At 52.9% G+C, this 21,663-nt stretch overlaps 4 protein-coding genes and 1 long non-coding RNA gene across 9 annotated transcripts in view; 3 read left to right on the forward strand and 2 right to left on the reverse strand.

Moving 5' to 3' along the window:
- HOXA3 (homeobox A3) overlaps positions 1-7,058 on the forward strand; it is a 45,175-nt gene extending 38,117 nt beyond the window's left edge. For 2 of the 3 annotated variants that reach the window (XM_023753835.1, XM_023753836.1), the window contains 2 exons: positions 3,309-3,954; positions 5,326-7,058. In XM_023753835.1, coding sequence (XP_023609603.1) covers positions 3,429-3,954; positions 5,326-6,131 — 1,332 coding nt within the window. In that variant the 5' untranslated portion in view covers positions 3,309-3,428 and the 3' untranslated portion in view covers positions 6,132-7,058. Of the gene's footprint in view, positions 1-282; positions 497-3,308; positions 3,955-5,325 lie in introns of those variants that run through there. The other variant, XM_014455887.2, reaches the window with a different exon arrangement.
- The window catches only part of HOXA2 (homeobox A2), a 17,865-nt gene extending 4,123 nt beyond the window's left edge, over positions 1-13,742 (forward strand). The window contains exons 2-3 of one of the 2 annotated variants that reach the window (XM_023753837.1): positions 11,715-12,004; positions 12,638-13,741. In XM_023753837.1, coding sequence (XP_023609605.1) covers positions 11,715-12,004; positions 12,638-13,377 — 1,030 coding nt within the window. In that variant the 3' untranslated portion in view covers positions 13,378-13,741. Of the gene's footprint in view, positions 1-10,688; positions 12,005-12,637 lie in introns of those variants that run through there. The other variant, XM_006088764.3, reaches the window with a different exon arrangement.
- Positions 2,184-3,407, reverse strand: LOC106697170. Its single transcript, XR_001348207.2, has 2 exons — positions 2,765-3,407; positions 2,184-2,508 (listed from the first exon to the last, which is right to left on the reverse strand). It is a non-coding gene; the product is annotated as an uncharacterized LOC106697170 (long non-coding RNA).
- A 441-nt stretch (positions 13,743-14,183) lies between the features above and the next one.
- On the reverse strand, positions 14,184-16,777 carry LOC102436653 (zinc finger X-linked protein ZXDB-like). Its single transcript, XM_023753861.1, has 3 exons — positions 16,724-16,777; positions 15,092-16,183; positions 14,184-14,315 (listed from the first exon to the last, which is right to left on the reverse strand). The coding sequence occupies exons 1-2, from the start codon at positions 16,775-16,777 to the stop codon at positions 15,155-15,157; spliced, it is 1,083 nt and encodes a 360-aa protein (XP_023609629.1). The 3' UTR covers positions 14,184-14,315; positions 15,092-15,154.
- A 1,224-nt stretch (positions 16,778-18,001) lies between these two features.
- On the forward strand, positions 18,002-20,731 carry HOXA1 (homeobox A1). 2 transcript variants are annotated; one of them, XM_006088770.2, is made up of 3 exons: positions 18,002-18,437; positions 18,641-18,735; positions 19,199-20,731. In XM_006088770.2, exons 1-2 carry the CDS (start codon positions 18,090-18,092, stop codon positions 18,698-18,700), a joined length of 408 nt encoding a protein of 135 aa, XP_006088832.1. In that variant the 5' UTR covers positions 18,002-18,089; the 3' UTR covers positions 18,701-18,735; positions 19,199-20,731. The 2 variants fall into 2 exon arrangements, with proteins under 2 accessions (XP_006088832.1, XP_006088831.1); XM_006088769.2 differs by having other exon boundaries at positions 18,002-18,735.
- The last annotated feature ends 932 nt before the right edge of the window (positions 20,732-21,663 follow it).

A 21,663-nucleotide genomic window follows, 5' to 3' on the forward strand; every position in this document is an offset into this window, starting at 1 on the left:
TCTTCAGTCTGGATCGGTTTTTTCATTGTCTTTTTGGCTCGGACTTGTGATCTTCATGCATCTGCTGTAAGCCAGGACTACACAGGCCATTCTTTTCACTGCTTGTAATTCGCTACGCTATTACTCTTTTCAATTGGTTACACAGACAATTTTTCCGGTACCTATTAATTCTATATATACCTCTCTTTCCCACTGCTACTGCGCTAGCCATATCCCACGGGCCAGGTGAAACATATAGTCCAATTTCTGTGGGGTGGGTGGGAGGGGGGGTCCAAGCCGCCCCAGTCCGCCCTGGGCGAGCGGTGCCGGAGCAGCGAGGCGGCCACGCTCTGCGCCTGGGCGCCTGGGCCTCGGGGTCTCCCTCCCGCCCGCCGTCTCGGCTGATGCCGAGGCTCGGTGCCCATCCCGCGCCGAGGGGACCCGGCCGGGCCGCCGAGCCGGGCCGGGGCCGGAGCCCGAGCCCAGCCTGCGCTCGCGGCGCTCGTCAGAAGTTAAGGTAAGCGGGGCCGCCGCCGGCGCTCCCGGCGCTGAATGGCGGAGTGTACGTCGCGGTGATTTATGGCCGCAGACTTAGATCTCGGTTCAAGAAGAGTTCACAAGCCTGAGCTTCCTTCCCGGCAGTGACTGATACCCTTACACTTCGAGTTCAGGCCGCGTTCCCGTCCCCGCCCCCACCTCTGCCCGCTCCCCTAGCCCAGCCGCAACTTTCCGGGGTTGGGAAGGGAGGGAGGGGTGGACAAGGGGCGCTGGGGGCTCGTACCCGCGTTCCCAGTTACACTCGGGGTGAGGGCAGGCTAAGGAAGGGGCAGGAATGGAAAGAGAGAGCGGTGGCTGAAGGCAAGAGGTTGAAATTTGGGCAGATCTTCCGGAGAGACAATGGGGCTTGCTTCCCGCACTCAACTCAGCCTCTTCAACTCTCAGCTCTCACACCTGGGGGCTACTGAGACATCTTCTCGGAGGAATCTGCTCCTTCCCCAGCCCTTGTTTGGGGGTGCAAAGCAAAGTTTCCTGGCTGGCAAATCTCCAACTTCTTTACTAGGTTGTAAACTTTGGGGGCTGGGTTGGGGGTGGTGGACTGTGTGGGCCCCAGCTGGTTATCTGCTGACCTTAAACAATAGGAAGCACTTTCGTGGGGTCTGGGAGGTGAATTCATATTTTAAGTTTATGTGGGTTGTTGTTTGCTCTTTGATTTTAAAAGGTATTTTTGTTATTTTACAACTTGACAAAAAGACTTAGTAAACAGCAGGCCGGTGTAGCTTATGATAATGGGTTAGCAATTCACTTGAAATAGTGCACATTCAAAATCAACTTAATTTTGTTTTATCTAATATCTTGCTGTTCAAGTGTCTGGAGTAATTTTCTTAACCTGACGTTTTATTTTACACAAGCCTAGTATCTTAAAAATTTATGATGGCAGACATTAACACTGCCAAATGTAATAGGAACTGTTTTCAGTGAAAGAACAGGAAACAGACGTTAAAGGGCTATTCAGTTTTAAATTTTATTTGATCATTTATTTACTTTTGATTTTGGTATCTGTAGCTTTCTATCTCCAAAAGAGAAACAATACTCCAGGGCTCAAGATCATGCACAATAGCTCTGGATAAGGGATGCTGTAATTTTTAATTGAGGTTCTGGAAAATTAATGGAAAATTAATTGTGCTTGTTTTCCAGATGTTGGTCAGATTGTTGGTTTAATAATGAAATTCAAAGGACAAAATTACAGTGTAATCATCACTAGTAGATGCTTATTACATTATTTTTTTCTGGTTAACAAAGTGTCTGCTATTCCTGGAAAACTTGAATAACTTCAGGACTCAAATACACAGAGTTGGGGGTGTGAAGTGTAAACCATTTTCTTCATGAATTTGTCATTGTAATTTTCTTTAAATGGTCAGACGCTAACATTCTGAGTGTGTCAGAGTGTGACTGTGAATATGTGAACTCACATGGAACTTTTCTGAGCAGAACCAGAGGTTGACCATGCAAAGGTTGGTGGGGGGAGGGGGGGGAACAGATTTCACTTCTGCAAACTGCTTTCTAAAACAAAAAACAAAAAACAAAAAAAGACTTGAGAAGGCTTTCCATTGCTTTTTAGATTTCCAGGGTTGCCCTTCACTTGGTGTTTCTGAAGCAGGTAAATAGGCCAAGTAACAAATATCAACAACAACAGCACACAAAGATCAGGGAACTCTGGCAGGATTTTATGGCTTGTGCTCCCATCCCTCGTCCAGAGCCAAATGACCCCCATACATCAAATTACATAGCAGTTTCTAAGACAGAACCTATTATCGTTAAGTTGGAAGGAGAGTTCAAGCCGTGGTCATGGAGATGAACGCTGGTTTTTCAGGTTCCTGGTGGGTTGTTTTTTTCTCTAATCCATCATGTTTTAACAGGTAGAATTTGATAGTTGCCTGAATAACAGCACCTCAGAAAATCCAAGGCAGGAGGGTCTGGGGACCTTTTTCAGCAGCGGAGAAGAGGTGGGAGTGGCTTGCTGGGACATGCCTGAGAAATAGGAAAAGGAGAGAAGTGAAAAGCTGTCCAGGATTTGAGTTTGATTTGCTGGAGTGGGTGTTGGTGGTGGTCCCTCCTCACACAGGATATCCCATCTAAAGTTTTCTCTCTCCCCTTCTCAGCCACAGGGGCTCATTTGGAGGTGGGCCATATCCCTGCACAAGGGAGAATAACTGCCTAACAATCTCAGCTTCTGAAATTCAGTAGGGTCGAGTAGGGCAATTACCTGAACATTTTTTGTGCATACCTCTCTTTGGTTCTGGAACATCCAAAATGGGGGTGGATGGGACATCACTCCCTGTCAGGGCTCTTTTGGCAAATACAAGTGGTAATGCGAGAATTGGAGAAAAAAAATTGGCGACTCCCCTTTGCCTCCTTACCCCTTCGCCAAAATTTCCAGAGGGAGGGGGACCTGGGGCTCGCTGGAGGAGGTGCCGGAGCACAGAGGAGGGGACACCCTGAATTTCTTCTTCCTTGAAAAGAAGGATCCCAACCCCGTCCCTTTCTAACCCATCAGGCCTTTCTTCTTTTGGACTCCAGCTCCCAGCCCTCACTCACTCTCCTCCTCTCTCCCCGGAAAACCCCCCAACTCCAGACGCAAGTTAAGCAAATATTTGTAGCCGCCAGTAAATTCCAGCGGCTTTTTATAGCGCGGCTTTCTGCGCCCGGGGCCAAGTCGTGCAGCTAAATATTGCTGACCACTTTTTCTTTTATGGCTTTCATGTCACTTAGCTATTGAGAGTAAGATGGATTTGCGCGGAGCCCTCACCGCGCGATTCTCACCCCCCCAGGTCTGCGCGGGGCAGCCATTGGCGGCGGAGCGTCACGTGACCGCGGGGGCGTGCCAATGTGCGCCCTCACGGGAGTCAAGCCCCTGTCAGAGTGTGTGATCAAGATCGTGAAACAACGCGATGCAAAAAGCGACCTACTACGACAGCTCCGCGCTCTACGGTGGCTACCCCTATCAGGCAGCCAACGGGTTCGCTTATAATGCCAGCCAGCAGCCATACTCGGCGTCCGCAGCTCTGGGCGCGGAGGGCGAGTACCACCGACCCGCCTGTTCACTCCAATCACCCGCCAGCGCTGGGGGCCACCCCAAGGCGCACGAGCTGAGTGAGGCATGTCTGCACACCTTGAGCGGGCCGCCCAGCCAGCCCCCAGGCCTGGGCGAGTCACCCCTGGCCCCGCCACCGCCCCAGGCTGCGCCCCCTGCCCCTCAGCAGCCTCAACCACCTCAGCAGCCCCCTGCGCCAGCTCCTGCCGCGCCCCCAGCCCCATCTTCAGTCTCCCCACCTCAGAATGCCAGCAGCAACCCCACCCCTGCCAGTGCGGCCAAGAGCCCCCTACTCAACTCGCCCACCGTGGCCAAACAGATCTTCCCCTGGATGAAGGAGTCTCGGCAGAACACAAAGCAGAAAACCAGCGGCTCCAGCTCAGGTAAAGGGGTGCCTTCTGGAGGAGGGTCCTCTGGCCTGGCTCCAGGTTTCCCAAGCCAGCTCCAGGCACAGCCAGCACGGCTTGGAGCGCTGGAACATTTCCAAGGACCCACTGCTCCTCCACTCTATCCTACACAGGTTTCCAGAGTCTGCAACTAGGGAGGTGACAGGACTATGTATGTGTACAGGAAACCCCAGAGAGACCTAATGGAAGTCTCTCTGGACTCCCCCAAGAGCGAGTGGGCCTAGTGAGTTTGGAATCACTTCTTCTACTCTTGGAGTTAGGACCTTTGTGCAGAGCAAACATGAGCTCCACTTTCTTTTTCGTACACTTCCTTATTTTTAGTGCAATAGTGACACCCACCCCACACTGCAATGTGTCAGAGTAAAAGCAGGTCTAATCACCCGCCAATTCAGAATCAATGCTTTGCTTATAATCAGCCTATTTTTAATTTTTGCTCCAGCAGATGGAGTGGCTGCCTTGCCTCTGGGAAGGCCCCCCTCAGACTTAGCACAATGAAGGCAGCCAGGATCTCCTCTGGGAGGGGATTCAGACTTGTCATCCTAATGGGAACCACATGGGCTTCCTGGAACCCGACTCCAGTGGATGATAGGCCCTAGGCCTTAGGGCTTCCCAGTATCCCAGTTACCTTTGCCCCTGCCTTCTCCCGTTGCCACTGCTCTATTCTGAGAATCTGGGACCTTCCTGCACTCGGATTTGGGGGCCAGGGAGGACACAAGATTAGTAGGCAAAGCTGGGGCAGGCTGCTTGATGACATGAGAAACCTAATTAGTAGGACCCAGCATCAGAGGCCTGGGCCTCACCACCAGAAATGGATACTGTTGATGGGTTCTCTTCCTTTGAGCAGAGAAGTCTTCCGGATTGGGGCTCCTGCTCCACCCATCTCCACTGGGGAAATTACGTGTCCAGCTGAGGCAACTGTCCACTCTCAGACAGACAGTGAATGGAGGAAAGGTTTATTGAGTGTATATTAGGTGGCCCACATTCCAGCGAGTGTGAAGGGAATGAAGGTGGTGAGACCTGCCCACAGGGAGCTTGTAGTCATAGGCCTGCAGGCCCAGAAAGGAGTCAGAAAGTGAACAGCTCAGGAAGGAAATACAGACCAGGAAGGCAAACTGGGGGTTCTGCTTTTCTGTCCTTGACCCCCTTGGAGACGCCTATGATTTGCAATTTGACTGAATGGGGGGCCACCTACTAGCACTGTTTCCCACTAGGATGGAGGAAGCACGCACTTCCTCCTCACCCTTTCTGGGCCCTGACAAATAGAGGGCACTTTGGGGTTTGTAGCAAGGAGGGGTCTGGTTGGGGAACAGCCCCTGACACCACTCTTCCTCTCTTCTGTCCTGGCAGGGGAGAGCTGCGCAGGCGACAAGAGTCCGCCTGGGCAGGCGTCCTCCAAGCGGGCACGCACGGCCTACACCAGCGCGCAGCTGGTGGAGCTGGAGAAGGAATTCCACTTCAACCGCTACCTGTGCCGGCCACGCCGCGTGGAGATGGCCAACCTGCTGAATCTCACCGAACGCCAGATCAAGATCTGGTTCCAGAACCGCCGCATGAAGTACAAGAAGGATCAGAAGGGCAAGGGCATGCTGACGTCATCAGGGGGCCAGTCCCCAAGTCGCAGCCCCGTGCCTCCAGGCGCTGGCGGCTATCTGAACTCTATGCATTCGCTGGTCAACAGTGTCCCCTACGAGCCCCAGTCGCCCCCGCCTTTCTCCAAGCCCCCCCAAGGCACCTATGGGCTGCCCCCTGCCTCCTACCCCGCACCTCTGCCCAGCTGCGCGCCCCCGCCGCCCCCACAGAAGCGCTACACAGCTGCAGGGGCAGGCGCAGGGGGCACACCCGACTATGACCCGCACGGGCATGGCCTCCAGGGCAACAGCAGCTATGGGACCCCACACTTACAGGGAAGCCCCGTCTTCGTGGGGGGCAGCTATGTGGAGCCCATGAGCAACTCTGGGCCGGCCCTCTTTGGCCTAACTCACCTCCCCCACGCTGCTTCGGCTGCCATGGACTACGGGGGTGCTGGGCCGCTGGGCAGCGGCCACCATCACGGGCCTGGGCCAGGGGAGCCGCACCCCACCTACACGGACCTTACCGCCCACCATCCTTCTCAGGGAAGAATTCAGGAAGCCCCCAAGCTCACCCACCTGTGATGGTGGACTCGGGGCTGCGCGCCAGGAGAGTCCCCCCACCCACACACACCTTTCTTCTTCGTTTGCTTTTTTTGTTTTGTCTTAAGGTTCTCTCTCCCTGCACCTCCCTTTTCTCTCTCTTCCGCCCCTTTCCACCCCCCCCCCCCCCCGTTTTGTTTTCTTTGGTAACGCGTTTTTATAGTTTATGTGACGTAGCAATCTTGGTTGCTGGAATGGCTGTCAGTATCAGTAGCGATATTTATCTCCTCCCGCCCCAGCTCGGCCGCTGGCCCGCACCCTTTACCTTCTCTACTCTTTGATCAGAAACAGGGTATATGAACAAATTTTCTAGCCGAGTTCTTCAATGTGAATTTGTTCGTACATTATGGCTCCCGAGGGGAAGCAATTACTTTTTTTTTTAATTTTAGTTTTTTTATTGCACTTCTTGTAAAGAGCGAGAAAAAAAATCAAAGGCGCTTTGAAACAGGGGCTCCCTGTGTGAGGATGACTAAGTGTACGTCTTTCCGTGTGTGTATGCTGGTGAACAGTCAGATTTATTTATATTTTTTTTGCAAGCATTGAATAATCTAAGTTTTAAATATTATTTATCCCCATCCGTTCGTATTTATATTAAAGAAATTCTGTACCCTGGTTGTTCAGAAGGTTTCTTGGGCCTTTTGTTCAATGGTGTATTGGCGTACATAGGAAATTTTTTATTTGAAAGGGAAATGTAATTTCTTTATTAAAAAAACGGTAATGATGCAATAATACCAGAGAGGATCCAGCTTTCGAAAACAGTGATTTAAGTTTGTAACATCCGGCGAAACTGAAGAGAACAATCTGTAAACGCGAAAAATGCTAGATTTGTTTGGAGAGTTCTACATTCCTTGCTGCTCACACTCTGAGAAACAAAACAAAAAAATAAATAAAAGTTTTTATTCTGAATAATATCCGCGTTCGGAAGGGGTTCTTTGGCCGAAGATGGGGTTCCTCGTGGAACCGAGGCGGAGGCGACCGGCCGGGCAGGCCGAGGCCTCCCTGCAGCTCGGCTGGGGCCTGGCGGGGCCTGGCCCGGGAGCCCAGCGAATGCTCGGGCGGCTGGAGCCGCGGAGACGCCGGCGACGCCGAGGGCCAGCCCGCTGCGCTGCCTGGTTCCCAGCTGCCGCGGAGCCCGGGGCGGGCGCGGGGGCTGCGGAGAGCCGAGTGCGGGAGAAACAAAGGCAGCCGACCCGGCGCGGCGGGGGGCGCACAGGTGTCGGGCAGCCCCGCCAGGGACCAGGCGGGCTGCCTTCCTGTCAGCGACCATCCTCCGGCCAGAGCGGACCAGCTAACGCCTTAACCTGGGAAATCACCAGCCGCAGAGGGTGTCGAGCACTTTTGGGGAGTAACCGGACTCTCCGCGGATGCTTCGCGGTCCTTTATCCGGCGGAGGGAGAGAAGAAGCGCTTCTAAAATGGCCATGGGGAGCGAGGCGGCTCGGAAGAGACTGAGAGGCTCACCCAGTCTCCATCACCAGAAGGGCTTGGCCCTTCCCTGGACTCCTGCAGCCCCAGCATCGGCTTCCTCTCGGAATTTAGGATTTGGCATTCTCTGGATTTATTTCCTCTCCTTCTTCCCTCCCCGCTTGTTTTCTTTTTTTTTTTATGGCCTCAGGGGGAGGGGGAGAGAGAAAGGAGATTAATATCTTTCTAATAAAAATGCATTTTTATAAGAACTTCTTTCATTTGATGCTACAGGAGCTAAGCATTACATTTCTATTCCTGGGCTGCCTACTGGCTGGCTGGAAAGGCAGAGACAAGCGCAGGAAAGGGAAGCGTTTTCATCTTCAGATTAAAGAATTGCTCAGAGAAGGAACCAAATTCAGAAAGTGCAAACCTCAGAACTGCATCCCCATCAGCATCCCACCTCCAAGCTGGAAGCCAGGAACCACCTGCGTCTGGGGATCAGGAGCGTCCGCTGTGAGCAATAAATCCCCCTTCTCCTTGGATTCTATGTTTCTGAGGCAGAGGTGGGAGGTGTCGCCATTTTGTTTGCATCCAAAATATCCATCTTCTGGCCTCTATCTTCCCCTGAGAAGCTCACTCAGATGGTCTGTAGAGACAGGCACTGGAGCCATGGCTGGGCCTGCAGGGCCTGCTGGAGCTGCTTTTAGGAAACCGCCTCATGGTTTTTTAAGAAAAAGAAAAGGGTTCGGAAGATGCAAACCTGGGCAGCTGTAAAGATCTGGGTGTTTCTCTCACAGCCAGAGGTGCTTTCCCCACATCTGTCCTGAGGTGCTTTCTAAAGAGTTTATGGAAGAAGTGGATGAGCACCTACCTCACACCAACCTCCGTGCTGAAATATGACAAATCTCAGAAACATGGAGGCTGGAAAAGCAGTCTTTGTGAGGACTGGAGCTTCCGCCCTTCTGGTTGTTCATATCTAAACTAAGCAGGATGAACAGCTGCAAGAGTCCTCTTTTAAGTAATAATTTAAGAGAAGTGCATACAATTAAAATTACCTGGGAAAATAAGGAACAGTGTGGAGAGGAGATGGGGAGGGAGAAGGAGAGGAAGAGAGAGAGAGAGAGAGAGAGAGAGAGAGAGAGAGAGATCCTCAGAGAGGAATAGTGTTCTGAGATACCACCACTGGAACCCATTTCTAAAATCTACTCTTTAGCTGAGAGAGGACTGGTTTGGAGGCTTCCTCCTCCCTCCAGGGCAGAGATTTTTAAATGAGTCTCCAATATGATTTTCCACATCTTGCCAGAGACATTCATTGTGGCTTTCAAAGAAAAAATATCGATCTCACCCTTAGCTTCCTAGATATTAAAAAGAAATCCTTATTAAAATATCTCCTGAGTTAAAGTAATAGATTTGGAGAAGATTCCTGTGTTGAATGGCCAGAGAAAAGGGTTTTCTTCCAGATGGTATTTGAATTAAGGCCGCTGAGGCAGCAGAAACCTCTCACCCACGCAGCCCCTGACAAAGCCTCGGTGATGTGGGAGCAGCTACGCTCCCTCTTGGAGCTCCCCCTCCCCTTAAGTCCTCAATATTTTCTGGTAAAAGCAAATGCCAAAAGCTGCCACCCCAGAGTCCGAAAAGCACTTTCCTAAAAGCAGCCTTATAACTCCTTCCGCTGCCAAAAAATATCTTTTAAAAGACTAGTTTTCCTTGTTTACTTGCGTTTCCTGCTCTCCTCTTTGCTGGGCCACATTTGATCTTGGAAAGAGCTCGAAGCTGAAATGTGTTCTTAAGGGCCAGAAGCTGTCAAGGCTTTTGGTGAGCAAGATTGATCGCACCCAGACTTCCTTCAGAGCTTTGTTTGGAATAAAAGCAAGAAAACTGAAAAACCTCACATTTTCCAAAATAGCATCTCTATCTGTAAGGCAATGCTCTGGGCTAGTCAACGATGGAGGGCACTTTATATCAATTTCCAACCCAAACCCCCTTTGATGCCGGCCTCAGATGGAATCCTCTCCTTGCGCCTCGCTCGGCCCTGCTTGTTTTCTACATCGGGTTTTCTCTCCCGCCAACCTCTCTCTCCCCAGCCATCAGAATGATTTATTTTCCTGCCACTGGTGCCTGCTGGCCTGGGGGAGTCTGATCACTGGGTCCATTTCAAAGGAAGCAAAGGCGAATCCTCCTCCTCAGGGTTTGGGGGAAAAGAGATACCTTCCAGTTTCTCTCAGCCTCCTCCCTTCTTTCTGGCTTGGTGGATTTCTAAAAAGTTATTGTTTGGTACCTAAAGGTGTTGTCTTTTGAACCCTCCAGCACAGTCCAAGATACGCTCAGTCTCACATCCCCGAATTGGGGGGGAAAAGAGAGAGAGAGAATGAACAGAGAAAGAGAACCTGTATAATTCTTCCCTGGGTCGCCCTGTCTCACCTGCGGTGCTGTTTCCCATAACAGAACCCGAGTGCAAACATCCCTGGTGGCCAAGGAGTGGGAGACAATTGGGCTGCTAGAGCACTCACTGCTTCTGAACCAACACGCTCCCAATCAGAGCGCCAAGGAGAAGAAGGGAAGGAACAGAAAGGAAGAAAGGAAGAGAAAGAAAGAAAGAAAGAAAGAAAGAAAGAAAGAAAGAAAGAAAGAAAGAAAGAAAGAAAGAAAGAAAGAAAGAAAGAAAGAAAGGAAAGGTACAATAACCTTCTCCCTCGCTGCTGCTAACTTCCCACAGACTTCCTGGAAATACTCACCGCGCCCGAGCCCTACGGGTATGAAACCCAGAATGCCAGGAGCCGCACACCACTGCGCTGCTCTGCGCTGCTCTGCGCTGCTCGGGGCAGCATTTCCTTGGCTGGCCGCCGCCCTGGCTACAGGGATTTGAACACATGGACCTGGGGTTGTTGTCTCGCTTGGCACATGCATCTATCTCTCGAGCCACTCCTGAAAAGTTGATGGCGCAGGAAGCTCGGAGAGCAGCCTCGCGTTTTCCGCTTTCCCTGGAGCCAGACGCAAAGCTGCCGCGGAAAAGCCAGCTAACAATGGGCCGGGTCGGGTCTGGGGGCGCGGGACTCCGAGCTGGGCTTTTGGAGGGGGGCGAGGGCCGGCGAGGGTGGGGGGAGAGGAGAAGTGGACAGAGGAGAGGGAGGGAGGGGGAGAGGAGAGGAGGGGGGGAGAGGAAAAGAAGGAAAGAGAGGAAGGAAGACTAGGGCAGAGAGGAGATCAGTTCTGAGATCCAGGAAACGGTTTGGGAAAAGGCGGAGGAGTAAAAGGGAAATAAAAGAGGGGGGACCCCAAAATGGATCTCTCTCTCTCTCTCTCTCTCTCTCTCTCTCTCTCATCTCCTCTCCCTCTGCTCCTTCCTCCTGCCTTAGCAGAACTTATGTGGCTGGGATGGGGGCCCTCGGGTGTCAAAACTTTGAAGATTAATGGATTACTTTGTTAATGACTGCAGGCGTCAAACTGAGGCGCTTAAATGATTTGTGAGGTGCGAGGCGTCTTCCCGACAGTCCCAAACAATGCGCGGAGTGTGCGGGGGAGGCGGAGGGCGGCCGCCGGCGGGCCAGCAGCCGGCTCACACTCCACACTCGCACACTCACACGCAGCGCCAGGCGCACACACCAGGTCGCTGCGGCTGGGAAGGCAGGCAGGCACCCTCGCCCCCACGCACTCCCGGGCATCCCCACCCACACCCACATATATGTATTTTTGCCCAGAAAAAAGTGTAAATAAAGCCTCGCTGGCCCCCAATGAGGCGTTCCTTCCCGACTTTTTTGGATCAATCAAACAGACAGTGGCTTCTTTTGATTAAAGCCCAAATTGTCATTGGGCAGAAGCAATCATGTGACAGCCAATTCGGTCCAATTTCAACCTTGTCTCCATGAATTCAATAGTTTAATAGTAGCGCGGTCCCCATACGGCTGTAATCAGTGAATTAGAAAAAAAACACCCCAGCAGCGATCTTCTATGATAGATTTTTTTTCCCCTCCGCACTCGCCTTTTTCCCGGGCCTCGCCCCCCCAAAGCCCCTCCAGAAGAGGGAACTTTTTCTCCGAGGGGGCTCCAAGCAGAAGGCCATGAATTACGAATTTGAGCGAGAGATTGGTTTTATCAATAGCCAGCCGTCGCTCGCTGAGTGCCTGACATCTTTTCCCCCTGTCGCTGATACATTTCAAAGTTCATCAATCAAGACCTCGACGCTTTCACACTCGACACTGATTCCTCCTCCTTTTGAGCAGACCATTCCCAGCCTGAACCCGGGCAGTCACCCTCGCCACGGCGCCGGCGGCCGCCCCAAGCCGAGCCCCGCGGGCAGCCGCGGCAGCCCAGGGCCCGCCGGCGCCCTGCAGCCGCCCGAGTACCCCTGGATGAAGGAGAAGAAGGCGGCCAAGAAAACCGCGCTGCCGCCCGCCTCGGCCACCGCCGCCGCCGCCGCCGCCGCCGGCCCTGCCTGCCTCGGCCACAAAGGTCAGTGCACAGACCTGGCCCCCAGTCCCGGGACCCCGCTCCCCGCCGGGGCTGCCCGGGGAGCGGTTCTGGGGGGAGGGGAACGTGGGCTGGGAGAGAAGGAGGAGATGCTTGGCTGCCTTCCCTTCCTCTGTGGGCTCAGGAGTGGGTTTGATGGAAGAGAAGAGGCATCCTGCGCTCCGCAAGGAGACATATATATTTTTAAGAAGGGGGGAGGAACTTTCCCTAACTTGTGTAATGTGGGATGATTTATTTGAGTTGGAACTGACCTCCTCTTGTCTAGTTGTCCTAGAGTTTGGCTTTTTGACAGTAATGAAGAGTGATAGATCGCTCTTGCTCAGCTAAGCAGCTGATGCATTAATTATAAATTGTGGTGTGGCTAATATAAAGTTTGCTCCCGGATGGAGAGGTTGGGGGGAGCTGCAGGCAGGAATCGGGCGGAGGTGGGAGAGATGGGGTGTCCCCGGGCTGGGCTCCCAGGAAAGGCAGCACAATAGCTCTGCTGCATCCAGGGGCGGCCATTTTGTTGCCGTTGATCTTTTCTGCTATATTTATTCTCCAGTGGACTAACCCCACTCGGACCCCTCCGCCTCCAACTGTGCGCGTGTCTCTCGTTGGTTTCCCTTTCCGCAGAGTCCCTGGAAGTGGCCGATGGCAGCGGAGGGGGCTCCCGGCGCCTGAGGACGGCGTACACCAACACGCAGCTTTTGGAACTGGAGAAAGAATTTCATTTCAACAAGTACCTCTGCAGACCCCGGAGGGTGGAAATCGCGGCGCTGCTGGATCTGACTGAGAGACAAGTGAAAGTGTGGTTTCAGAACCGCAGGATGAAGCACAAGAGGCAGACCCAGTGCAAGGAGAACCAGCACAGCGAGGGGAAATTCAAAAGCCTGGAGGACTCGGAGAAGGTGGAGGAGGACGAGGAGGAGAAGTCGCTCTTCGAGCAAGCCCTGGGCGTCTCGGGGGCCCTTCTGGAGAGGGAAGGCTACACTTTCCAGCAGAACGCCCTCTCCCAGCAGCAGGCTCCCAACGGACACAATGGCGACTCCCCGAGTTTCCCCGTTTCGCCTTTAACCAGCAATGAGAAAAATCTGAAACATTTTCAGCACCAGTCACCCACTGTTCCCAACTACTTGTCAACAATGGGCCAGAACTGTGGCTCGGGCCTAAACAATGACAGTCCCGAGGCCCTCGAGGTCCCCTCTTTGCAGGACTTCAGCGTTTTCTCCACAGATTCCTGCCTGCAGCTTTCAGATGCAGTCTCGCCCAGCTTGCCAGGTTCCCTCGACAGCCCTGTAGATATTTCAGCTGACAGCTTTGACTTTTTCACAGACACACTCACCACAATTGACTTGCAGCATCTGAATTACTAAAAACATTAAAGCAAAACAAAGCATCACAAAACAAAAACCCCTTTGACCAGGTGGTTTGGCCTTCTTTTATTCTGAGAGTTGATTTTTATTTTATTTTTTACCCTCTTCCTCCTCTAAATGTTGGAGATTTTCTGTTTAGCAAGTCCCCTGACCCAGTCTCAGAGGCGTCTTTTACAGGTTACTTTGGAGTTTTAGTTGTTTTAAATCTAATCCAAAACCCCCTCTGTGATTTACTGAAAGCAATATATGAGGCCTGCAGGAAAGTGACCATACAACTGTATCTTCACTTTCTTTTTATTTTTGTATTACATTAGGATGCATTGTCATGCGTATTTTTGGTAGAATAAATTCTCCTTTGCTATAAGCAGCTTTCTTTTTTTTTTTCTCCCCCCCTTTCTCAAAGCTCCTAATGGTTTCTTTTTCTCCTTTTAGTCTAACTTGGTAAATAAAATTCTGGTCACAATTCATCTTCTTTTTCAATTTTAATATATTTATTAAGGGGGCATGTTCAAAATTTTCAATAGACGGCATCAGAAAAGAAATCCAGAAAATGGTTAGGGCATCTGAGAAGTCTTTCTTTCTTTCTTTCTTTCTTTCTTTCTTTCTTTCTTTCTTTCTTTCTTTCAGGGGAATGGATTTGTTTTTTCATTGTAGAGGTTCAAGCCATAGATGTAACTTGGTCATAGAAACAGGATGAGGAAGCCTCAGAGTTGGGCCCAGCCCAAGCTTTTGAAAGTGGAGCAATAAAGTGCCTACAGAAACCCCCAACTCCAGGGACATAGGCTTTCTTGAACAAGCTACCAATCTCCAGGTCAACAATTCATTTATTTATACACGTTTGTTTCAAACAGCTACATCCCACCCCTCCCCCACCAATGTCGAACATTTTCAGTATGGCTGATTAGTCTCCCAGCTGTGGATGGGTCCAGCAAACAGTCCTAAAAGACAGAGGGGGGAGAAAAAAACAACAACAACATAAAAAAAATGATGGTCACTGGCTGGAAAACACACTTCAGAAAGGCTTCTTTCCAGCCCTCTGGTTCAGTCATTCGAGGATTCTTTTTATTATTTTTTTCAGGGTCAGAAAAATCAATATTTCATTCTTAAATCTGTTTATATGGCAAATAATGGGGCATTAAAGCTTTGAAGTCAGGTTAGCAAGTTGAGATGGAAAACCAAGTGTTTCTGCACCCTAGGTTATCAATTAAGTAGTCTAGAGAGAGAAAGCGTACAAGCACTTTCAATGAAATATCAATAAAATGTGAACGGGGGTGTGTTCCTGGGTGGTTCTGTTGCCCCCCGGCTCATGTCTCCCCACGTCTGTGCTTCTCTTCCCGAGCTCGGTGCAGGCGGCTCCTCACCGTGAGAAAACGCAGAGCAACATGTGTGGGGGCGGGTTGGTTTAAGAGCCCGGCTCCTAAGAGCGCAGGCTTGTAAATTATGATGAAATCGGGATCTTTCTCCGGGGGTTTGCTCCCTACCTTCCCCCACCCTGTTGCCTCCTAAATCCCGGTGGCGGCGGAGGCTGGCGAGGACCCCGGCGGGTTTCCTGCCGTCCGCGCGGCGCGGCGCGGGGCTGCCCGGCAGCGGCCAGGGCTGAGCCTCTGCTGGTTGCGATTCGTCCTACGCTCATAAATCAAACGCTTTCTATGAATGAGAATGTCATCAAAGAGATCAATTGCAGGAACACATGCACAAATAAAAATCCTCTTACGTATTTGCCGGGGATCCCCGTCCGAAAGCATTAAGTTAGAAGGCGTTTAGTCATAATTCATTTTTATTGCTCGTTTAAAACAACGGCTTGGCTGAGCCGCGGGTGCCGTGAGCAGCTCGCGGCCTCGGCGGGCGGCGTTTGGCCTGCTCCTCGCTCCTTCCCTTCCGAGTGGAAGAGCCCGAAAGAGGCGCTTGGAGCCGCTGGCCGGCGGTCCTTTAAATAGCGACCGAACTCGCCTGGCACCCTCTCTCCCTGGGCGTTCACAGGGACCTTCGCTCGAGTCCGAGTCCGGGGGCGCCGGCTACTTGCCGGGAGGACCGAGGGTCTCGCCGCCGGCGGAAGGCGCCCCAGGACTTTGTGGGGGTGGGGAAGGGCCGGAGCTACGGAAGCCTGCGGGCTCGGGGCCAGGGAGGCCGTCTTTGTGAGCAGCTCCGGGGAGAGGAGCGCGCAGGGCGGCAGCCGGGGCGGAGCCGGCGGGGCTGCGGGAGCCGGGCCTGCGTGGGGCTGTGCGCGGAGGCGGGTGGGCCGCCCGCTCGCGTGCCTGCCCGTGTGCCAGTGCCAGCCTGCGGTGCCAAGACATGCACCCACCCCTGCTGGCCCTGCGAAGTGCCGCGCAGGGAGGGAGAGAGGGGCGTGGAGCAGAGAGCTCGCAGAAGGAGGAGACCGGTGGTTCCCGGGATGGCTTTGTGGCACAAGCCCTGCGGCCCAGGGGGTCGCGTCAACCCGAGGCCTTGGAGGCCAGCAAAGGCGCAGAGAGGGGGCCAAGGGGCAGAAGGTACCCAAGAGCTTGGAGCTTCGGCTGGGAGAGCAGAACACCCGCGCAAAGCCAGCACAACCCCCCTCAGTCCCGCCTCCTCCCCCACCGGAGCCCCTTCCCTCCCCAGCGCCGGAGGCCTTGGCGCTACCAAGGAAGCCTCCTCCAGGAGGGCCGCCTTGCCTATCCCTCCTCCAGGATGACGTTCCCCTGGTGCTGAAATGGGGCAGGAGTGACTTCGCCTGCCTGAGCGCCCTCTTAACGGCGATTGGGGATGGGTCAAAGGCCACATGAAAATACCTTTTCCAAAGGAAATGTTTAGGGGAAATGTTTCTTTGCTACTGAAGGGAGTCCATAGTCAAATGTCCGCAAGTGTTCCCTTCTGGGGGGACAGGTTTTGGGGAAACCTCTGTATGTGGAGAACAGAACGCAGAAACCTGAAAGGTTCACTAACACCTTTGAAATGTGCCTGCCTTAAGCAAAACTTCCTTCTTCTAGCCGGGGAGGGGAAGCTAGAGGGGCGTGGGACCCCACATCCACGCCTCAGATAATTTTTATCTGTCGGGCTCTGGTGAGGCAAACATGGTCAGAGTAAAAACCTATACATCAGTGGCTGCAAAGCGTCCCGGATGCCCTCTGGATTTCTTTCGCCTAAGAATGCATCAATTCGCGGCCTCTGCTTGGCCCTTTCTCTCTACAAGCCAAGGGTTGACACGAAACCTAATAGTAAACAGCAATTAACGACCCGTCAGCATCAGGGTAGGATGGGAGTGATGGAGAACAGGACCCCTGGCCTGGGATGACGCTCAGAGCTGCACTCGTCTCTCTAGGGAAAGACTCGGAGGTTCACACAAGGAACTAACTACGCAGTCAGTTACCAAGCGGAGGAGGTGGTGTTGGGAGAAGAAAATGTCCCATTTACCGTCAGCCATCTGTCCGCCGCCCCTCCCACCTGCCAGCCCACATCCCCACTACAGACGTGCTGTAGAATAGGGGGGGGGGGGGGAGCTGAATAAAGGAAGCTCTACCAACTCCTAACGTCCCTCCCTAAGAAAGCGAGAAACGGAGGGGGGGGGGGGAGTCAGCGTACTTTGTGGGAGCTGTGATCCCGCCTTTGAGGCCCCCACCCAAAGCGCAGGCTCCTGGGTCCAGCGGGGCCGGCAGATGGCCTGCAGCGCACGGCCCGGCCCCCACGCAGGCCACGTCTGCTCGCGTCATCTCTCTCCCCCGCCTCCTTCCCCTCAAAATCCAGCGGCCGCGCTGCTCGGGATCCCGTAGGGCTGGCTCCCAGAGCAGAGCTGAGTGGGGAGGAGAAAGGGGCGGAGAGCGAGGAGAGAGGGCGGGCGGTGAGCCCCGCCAGCCCCGGCCTTCTTCGGCCGCCTCGGCTCCGCGGGCTCCCCCGGCTGCGGGGCATCAAATTACAGAAGCTCCGGTGCGGCTCCCAGGCTCAGTGTGGGGGAGGTGGGTGGAGGGAGGGGGCTTCCCAGACCCTCACGGAGAAGGGAAGTTTCTTTTCTTGCCCATGTCCCCTCCACCCCCACCGGTTCCTCCAAGCCAGCCCCCTGGGAACTCTCCTCTTCATTGGGGCCTGGAGAGCTGGTGGCCCAGCCCAGTCCTAGGCCACGGGCTCTGCGCCCCTCACCGCCCCGAGGCACCGCAGCAGGGACTGCGATGCCGGCTGGGATCCTGCCCTTCCTGCTCGGCGCGACCCGAGCTCCCTCCCCCTGAGTCCCCACCCGGGAGGGCGCGGAGCCCTCTTCCCTTCTCACCTCTCGTCAGTTCCTTTTTCTGTGCGCGGCGGGGAGGGGGGCGGACACAGGAAGGGAGGGGGTGCTTCCCAGCCCCCACCTCCCGGAGGGGGGGCGAGCGAGCCGGCGCGCAAAAGGCAGCCTGTGCTCCCCTTCGCCCCAGCGCTCGGGATCTGCCCTCGCAGCCACCGCCGCTGCGGCCGCCGCCCGGGCTGCCTGGGGGGGCGACTGCGCGTCACCCGGACAGAGGAGCGCCGGGGATTTAAATGCCACTGAAACGGTGATCCATCACCGCGGGAGCCAGCAAACTTTCGCAGGAGGCTCCGCCATTGGCTGCCGCCGTCACGTGCCGCTCGCAGCGCCCTCCGCCCTCCCGCCCCCCCCCCCTCCTGCGCACTGTACATTCATATCATTTTTCCTCTCCGGCCCCATGGAGGAAGTGAGAAAGTTGGCACGGTCACCTAGGGCTTCGCAGGACCCGGTCACTCAGTGACAGATGGACAATGCAAGACTGAGCTCCTTCCTGGAATACCCCATCCTCAGCGGGGGCGACTCGGGGACCTGCTCCGCGCGAGCCTATCCCGCAGACCATGGAATTACAACTTTCCAGTCGTGCGCGGTCAGTGCCAACAGCTGTGGCGGCGACGACCGCTTCCTAGTGGGCAGGGGGGTGCAGATCAACTCGCCCCACCACCACCACCACCATCACCACCCCCAGCCGGCCACCTACCAGACTCCTGGGAACCTGGGGGTGTCCTACCCCCACTCGAGTTGTGGTCCAAGCTACGGCGCGCAGAACTTCGGCGCGCCTTACAGCCCGTACACGTTAAATCAGGAAGCAGAAGTAAGTGGGGGGTACCCCTCGTGCGCTCCCGCTGTTTACTCTGGAAACCTCTCATCTCCCATGGTCCAACATCACCACCACCACCAGGGTTATGCCGGGGGCGCGGTGGGATCGCCTCAGTACATTCACCACTCATATGGACAAGAGCACCAGAGCCTGGCCCTGGCCACGTATAATAACTCCTTGTCCCCTCTCCACGCCAGCCACCAAGAAGCCTGTCGCTCCCCGGCACCAGAGACCTCTTCTCCAGCGCAGACCTTTGACTGGATGAAAGTCAAAAGAAACCCTCCCAAAACAGGTCAGTCTTGCCATTCCGCGGATGCTCCGTGATGATTCTGGAAGGAGTTAGTATGCTTAGTTTCCAAGGACAATTAATAAATTGTCTTTTAAAAATACTTGCTCCCCACCGGTGTTGTAGGGCATTGGGGGATTGCCCAGGTGTGTGTTGAGGCGAAGGAGCCCCTGGGAATGTGGTGTTTGCAGAGGGGCTGAGATGGAGAGATTCTGGAAGTAGGAAGTGGGTAGGTGTGCGTGCGTGGGGCTGTGCTGGTAATATCTCTGGGCTCCATTCATCACCGGTCTGACCACACTAATGGTTGACTTCAGATGAACACTTTACACCTCATCACTCACCCTCCCCAGCCCGGGGTGTGTGGAGAAATTCTCGATCTCCCCCTTACCTGAATATTGCTCTGAACCTACAGGGGCTCTCCTATGGATTGTTAAATATTTACCTTTTTCTCTCATCGCTTCCCCCGCAGGGAAAGTTGGAGAGTACGGCTACGCCGGGCAACCCAACGCAGTGCGCACCAACTTCACCACCAAGCAGCTCACGGAGCTGGAGAAGGAGTTTCACTTCAACAAGTACCTGACGCGCGCCCGCCGGGTGGAGATCGCCGCGTCCCTGCAACTCAACGAGACCCAGGTGAAGATCTGGTTCCAGAACCGCCGAATGAAGCAGAAGAAACGAGAGAAGGAGGGCCTCCTGCCCATCTCTCCCGCCACCCCGCCGGGAAGCGAGGAGAAGGCCGAGGAGTCCTCAGAGAAGTCCAGCTCGTCGCCCTGCGTTCCTTCCCCGGGGTCCTCTACCTCCGACACTCTGACTACCTCCCACTGAGGCCCGCCCAGCCCCAAACTCCACTCTGCGGCCCAGGCTTCTGACTCCTCCGGCTGGGACTTCTTACTCAAAGCACATTCTTAGCTTATCTTCCTTTCCATTTGCAGTCTCTCTCTTTCTTTCTGATCCTATCTGGGACGCTCCTGGGCAGGATAATGTGTTTACTGAGAATTCTGGACTAGATGCTTGATTGGGGAGGGAGGGGTGTGTGTGTTAACTTCTTAATGCAGATGGGGTGCCCGCACCAATTTTCTGAGGGCCCCTACTTTTAGGAGATTTCCACAGAACCTACTGTTCCTTTTAGATGCCCTTTGGAGAATTGTCTCCTTTGCCAGCAGAAACATGCCAAAGGGAGGCCTCCCATCTTTTATCTATCTGTAGATTTACAGAACTCCCCTACTTTGTCCTCAAAGTGGGGTAAAGAGAAAGGAGAGAGTCCAGGAGCTCATGAGAAGAGATGCACTATGGGCATGTTTACACAATGAATTCACCTTTTAATTTAATTCATTCTTGTGTGTGAGTTTGCTGGTTGTAAATACTTTGTCCTGAGAGATTTATCTTTATACAGATTTTCTAGAAATGTTTAGATTAAGTGATTCAAACAGGGTGGGCAAACTCTCAAAGCTGGTACAATTTTATATGTGATGATAGGTTAAAAATAAAAGCCCTCATTTAAACTCAATCAGATGCCTCGGAGGGTAGCCTCAATTTGTTCTTTCAGTGAGTTAAGAAGGCCTGCAGACCACAAGGTTCAGAAACCTTGCTGCCTGTGCTTCAGTCTCTCCCCATCCCCAACCCCTTTCTTGTTTCTCTGGCCACACTCTATTTAAACTTCGTGCTGGATTATTCAGAACCTAAAGGTATTAGTCAAACCAGCCTCTTCCTTCCTCAGTTATCGTAGCTGGCTAGGATGTATTTTCAGCTCAATTATTAATGTGATGGATGGCACAATGAATGTATATTTTGTGTGATTCGTGAATAGTCTTTTGCATGTCGCACAATGTTTTGGTGTCCCTGAAGTACCACACTGAGTTCTATCAGTTATCCTTTGTGAGCCTACAATATTCCCCATTTCCTGTACAATCATGAACAGCTCTGAGATCCTGGAGTGATGTGATCCAGAGCAGAGTTTACGGGTCTTAAGATGTCTGTAATAAATATATTCAAGTTTCAGGTATGCTTAAGGATCCGTGTATTTGGCTTGGCTACAGTTTGTTGGTTCTTACAAAGTTGAGTCATTTTGTGTGGGGAAGGAGAGAAGGACGGTGTGCATTTTCAAAGAGATGGGACTTTTCTTTGAAAAAAAAAAAAAGTGCTTTCCACTATGTAATTGAAGCTTCCCCTAAGAGGGTAATTGCACCTAACCAATGTCTATCATAGGTTGATTTTCTTTAAAATGACAGTAGTCCCCTTATTATAATCAAAGTTCATAATGGAAAAAATGGTGAAGAATTTTATAAAGCAGTTCTATTTTTGAAACAAACATGGGTACTTCCTGGGTCAAGTGCTAACCTTTTCACCTCCAACTGAATGCTGACGTATATATAAACAGAACCCCCTTTAAAAGCTGAAACTCCTCAGTCAGTCTTTCCTCACATCAGTGAACCAAGAACTAAGAGATTCACATTTAATTAGCTCCAGTATAAAGCTATTTGAGGATGGGGACCCCAGCCCACCCTTCTTCCTTCTTTTTGGATTGTCGGCGCTCCAATATATTCCACCCTTTAAATTGAGTGTGGTCTGTTTTCAGTAAACCCTTACATCCCTCCTCCCATTCTTCCTGCTTATCTCTCCCTTCCTGCCACCCTCCACCTCCTACCATCCCCTCTAAGTTATATATCTCATTCCCATCACATTAAGATTTGATTTCACAGCTATCTTGGCTGTAATGGGTCTTCAGTTCTTCATCCCATGTCACATAACCCTGGAAAACAGTAGTGATTTTCTTCTCTGGGCTCAACAGGTTCTTCCAGGATAACTGGTGGAAGCCGCCCTGAAGTCTTTCACTGTTCAAGTTGCTTCCAACCAAGACATGTGTTTCTCCAACAGAGGAAGCCAACAAATCAAAGAGTTCCAAGTGGCTCTCCTACACTGCTTACCAATTTTCCT

This window comes from Myotis lucifugus, unplaced genomic scaffold, assembly GCF_000147115.1.
Source record: "Myotis lucifugus unplaced genomic scaffold, Myoluc2.0 scaffold_52, whole genome shotgun sequence".
NCBI classification, from domain to species: Eukaryota; Metazoa; Chordata; class Mammalia; order Chiroptera; family Vespertilionidae; genus Myotis; species Myotis lucifugus.